Genomic DNA, 4,491 nt, shown 5'->3' with positions numbered 1-4,491 from the left:
GAGAGGACACATAGCTTCAGTTATTTTAGTTAGAGCTGCAGCTGTTTCTTAGTACACCATGGTGTCAAATGGACAATCATAACATCCTTTCTTCTGATCTGTAAACCCAAAAAACAATCAGTGATGGTTGATTCACTGCCATCAGTAGTAATCTCTCCCTTTTTTCAGTCATCTATGTTGCTTATCGTTGCCATGGAAACACTGGATGTTACGTCCAAGACTGCTGTATGAAGAAGTGGCAACTGTTACTGAAAGCTTTTCTTTTTGTGTGCCAAATCTATGTTTTTATTAATTTAATGTCTCTTCTAAAACATATGAGCAGTATGAGATTTACAAATGCAAAAACTGGAAAAGAAATTGTATCTTGTATCAAAACAAACTTTTATTCAATAGATACACACCTCTACATTACGGTGACTTCTGGATCTTCACTTAAAACGATGAACATCTGGACCTAACACCTTAGTTTTCAGTATTTGGTCAAAACTACACTGCCTAACCTAAAACATTTGAAAAAAAAATACAGCTTTTGTGTTTGAAGTTTGAAACGGATGGTTCCTCCAGCTGCTGAGATGTCTCATGTACGAGACTGAAAGAAATAACCACATAACCATTCAAAGTGTAATGAAAGAAACCACCTAAGAGCTATAAATGAGGCCATTTCACAAAGATATGAGGACAAAATGTTTAATTAAAATTAAAAAATACATAGCGCTTCATGTTGTCTGTGAACTATCTCCCCACTCTGAGAGAATATTTTATGTCTTCAAAGGATTTAAAACAAGACAAATATTTTACAATTAAAACAAAAAGGTGTGCGTCGTGTCCGTCTATGGAAGCTATGTTTCTGTACTGGGCTGAGTTGATTGTACTGAAATGTGTGAATGTCTCGATGTAGTCCAGAGTGGACCGGGGCCGGGCGTCTACAGCTCGACATGGCGTGGCGGCGATGGAGGGGGGGAGGGAGGGGGGAGACGAGGGCTGGAAATGGGAGGCAGAGACTTGAGATGGCTGGATGAACATCAGTACAAGGCGTCGGCATTACTGCTTCGAGGCTTCTTGATCTTCTCGATGTTCTTCAGGATCATGTCGTGTAACGTAACCTTCACGGTAAATAAACACAGTGGTGTCAAATATAAAAACAGAAGAAGAAGAGAGGATTTTCTTTAAAGAAATGACAGACGTAAATGGTGACATACGTATTGATTTCGAAGCTCCGAAACTATGATCTTCAGGCTGATGTATTCCTTCTCATCAATCTCGGTTACTGTACGCCGATAGTCCTCCTATGAAAAATAAAAATACAGGATTCATTTATTTGCATCATTGCTGGAACAAATTTGCATATCACACTGAACAGCACAGTCAACATATTATTCTCAGATTTTTACAAACTACCTTTTGTCCATCACTTTTCTGCTCCTTTGTAAAGCTCTTAGTCTGAAAGGTGCTTTATAAATAAAGTTTGATTTATTGATATATTCCAACAAAATCCAGTTTGTGTGTTTAAATTCTCTCCGACGTCATTTTTATTATCAGTCCGCCTGTTTTCATCCTGGACTCATCCAAGCCTTCACTGTTTACTGTTCCCTCTCCTGTTATCAGAGCTTTTATTAGCTGGTTCTGGCACTAATCGAACATTTCCTTCTGTTGCTCGCTCACATTAACGGCTTGTCAAGTGAGGAAACGCAGGACGGACTTTCACCGTGAAGCAGCCTGAGCCATTACAAATATATTAGTGAACCAGAAATCAGCACGAGCAGATAATGTTTTTAACTGTTTGTTTGTTTGTGAAGTCATAAAAACTGTCTTCTTTATTAGAAAGACTGCTGTACGCTTCTCAAGCCACCAGGGGTCACTGTGGTTTCTAGTTCTAATGTCACAAAGCGAAAACTTTCAGACTTCAAACGTCACAGTGAAAATACACATTTTAAAATGCTGTGTAGTTTTTTTTGATGATTCTAAAATGTGTATTTTCTTGTCTAAAGACCTTGATTCTTTATAGATAATATTCACTTACCACATGTGGATATTTAGCTATTTTAGAAACCAGCTTTGCCCTTGTGATGTAGTATCTGGAAGAAAAGAAGGCAGAAGCAATCTTGTAAATGATACAAGTAAAGAAACAAGCATCTCCTGCAGCAGCAGCAGCACTTTCAAACCTCCCGGTGTGTAAAGTAAATTATGATATCTCCAAACCTTGAAATCTGATCGAGGTAGGATGCTGCCTCCCCTTCCACTGTTCTGAGCTCAGCTACTGTCTCCTCCTGGATGGACACTCCGAAGTTGTTGCCATCTTCTATCCTTGGGATGAGCAGCTGAACCCACATTTTGACCTGCAGATTACAAGGAGAGTGCTAAGAAAAAGGAAGAAGCAACACCTGTGGATCATCAGTTCATATCCACATGCAATGTTCAGCATTCACAAATATTCTTCTTGCAAAAATGCCTTTTATTGCTACTCATGTTGGAACTCAACACTTACAACACTCATGAGAACATCAATGACTTACTGTGTTACATTTCTCTATGAGCGTCCTGATCTCTGGTTTGACCTTTTCAATGAGATCAACAAGATTCCCATTGCTCTTCATCATCCCACCAGGCATGACGAAGACCTTGGTGCCGGTGACTGGAAACACGGAAAGAAGGAAAAAACATAAACAACAGGATTGATTACAGACACTTTAACCCAAAAATTAGTTAAATCCACAGTTTCATTGGTGTTAAAAAAAAGTGCAGCTGTTCAGTGTTTGCTCCCTTCATGTAAAGCATCCCCAGGTTTCTTGAAAGACGCTATATACATTGGATCTAGTACTAATTATTTTTTGAGTAATAATTTAAAAAAAAATAATAACACAACTTTTTTTGACACAAGAGCTGAACAACACTGCAAACACATAAAAGTTAAGAATATTCCCTTAAAGTTTCAAACCAAAAATGGGACCAGGGATGTTTCTTAATGATCCGTCTTGGAAAAACACAATAAAACATTTATTTTAGTCTTCATCTTGCAAACTTGTCCCACTAATGTGATCATAACTGCAGTCATTCAGCCACTCATTTTGTACTCACCCATGTCCTCCCCTCCATCCTCCAGCTTTCTCTTCTTTGCATTTTGCTGTAAAAACAAAACAAAAGCAGAAGCTCACATTCTCCACACAGCAAGTACAAATTATTATTATTTTTGTTTTTTTCATTTCTTGTGGATTTCATGAAACCCTTACTGCTTCAAGTCCGTCATGCAGGTTTGGGAGCAGGATGGGGTCTGGCACCGTGAGATTGATGTCAGAGTGGATCTCCTTCAGGTCACTGATGTTTATGATTGGATCCTGAAAACAACGAGGTTACAGAATGTATATTTTACATTATAAATGATGTGAATTGAAAAGATTACACTGTGAAAGAATACATTTGTATACTGTCAGATATTTAGCCAGTGTGGACAGTGAGGCTAACCTGCTAATTAATGACAGTAGTGTTGTCACAATACCAGAAATGTTAATTTTGATGAGAAACAGTGTAAAAGCAGCAGACCCTCCACACAGACAGAGTTGTAAAGTGTCGGCAGTGTTTGAAAAAGACCCAACGAGAACCACATCTTCCTTCGCCTCCCCGCCTTGTTTACTAGTTTTCAGCTTCCTGTTTGGTGCTGGAAAGTCCACTCCTATTGGTTGCTGACTATGTTTGCATCATTGAACAAGACGATTTGCATAAAACAAGACCGAAGACGTGAGGTAACATTAAACAGGTTTAATTATATTGTAATGTAAAGACGAGAGAAAGACATTAAAACAGTCCGGATTGAGTTTTCTGACCACTTTACACCAAACGACGAGATCACCAAATTTAAGCAAAACTCTCATGATTTTAATCCGTCTTCAGAAATGTGTCTGTGACTCTAAATCACTCTAAATGTCGTTTGGTGTAAGGTCAGCATTAGTCAGTGCTCTCCATCTTTAAGGCAGCTTTGGGTTAAAAGTATGACTGAAGATCTGAAGCTTTTTTTTTAAAAAGCTTTGATACTCTGATAGTTTTGATCATCAATAAGAAATTTGTTTGGTTTTATAACACATTATAGCAAAAAGTATTAAAAAAAGTATAATAAAGTTTAAAAACATTAAATGTCAGTTATGAATTTATGAGTAGGGCAGCTGTGGCTCAGCTGGTAGAGTCGTCGCCTCTCAACCAGTAGGTCGAGGGTTCGATCCCCAGCTGAGCAACATGTCCGACGTGTCCTTGGGCTGCATTGCTCCCGCTGCTTTAGTGGCGGTGTATGAATGGATTAGTGTTGTTCTTACTCTCTGATGTACGTCGCTTTGGATAAAAGCGTCTGCTAAGTGAATTGTAGAATTGTATGAGTTGATATGAATCTTGTCATGAACTTTATCAGGCCCCAAAAACACTAAATGTACTTTATTTGTTGATCAAACAGTCATTAACAGATTTATTGGATCTTTTGATAGTAAAGCTAAAGCAGGAGATCGTCCA

General features: G+C 38.4%; 1 protein-coding gene across 1 annotated transcript in view; it reads right to left on the bottom strand.

Moving 5' to 3' along the window:
- Window positions 1-673: 673 nt before the first annotated feature.
- Window positions 674-4,491, bottom strand: part of psme3 (proteasome activator subunit 3) — a 5,600-nt gene continuing 1,782 nt past the window's right edge. The window contains exons 4-10 of the mRNA XM_020644968.3: window positions 3,228-3,332; window positions 3,076-3,121; window positions 2,514-2,632; window positions 2,200-2,336; window positions 2,021-2,075; window positions 1,200-1,286; window positions 674-1,103 (exon numbers count right to left, since the gene is read on the bottom strand). Coding sequence (XP_020500624.1) covers window positions 1,023-1,103; window positions 1,200-1,286; window positions 2,021-2,075; window positions 2,200-2,336; window positions 2,514-2,632; window positions 3,076-3,121; window positions 3,228-3,332 — 630 coding nt within the window. The 3' untranslated portion in view covers window positions 674-1,022. The remainder of the gene's footprint in view (window positions 1,104-1,199; window positions 1,287-2,020; window positions 2,076-2,199; window positions 2,337-2,513; window positions 2,633-3,075; window positions 3,122-3,227; window positions 3,333-4,491) is intronic.

This window comes from Labrus bergylta, chromosome 21 (genome assembly GCF_963930695.1).
Source record: "Labrus bergylta chromosome 21, fLabBer1.1, whole genome shotgun sequence".
In the NCBI taxonomy this organism is placed as follows: domain Eukaryota; kingdom Metazoa; phylum Chordata; class Actinopteri; order Labriformes; family Labridae; genus Labrus; species Labrus bergylta.
The sequence above is the reverse complement of the archived record's forward strand: the minus strand, read 5'-3'. Positions and strand labels throughout refer to the sequence as shown.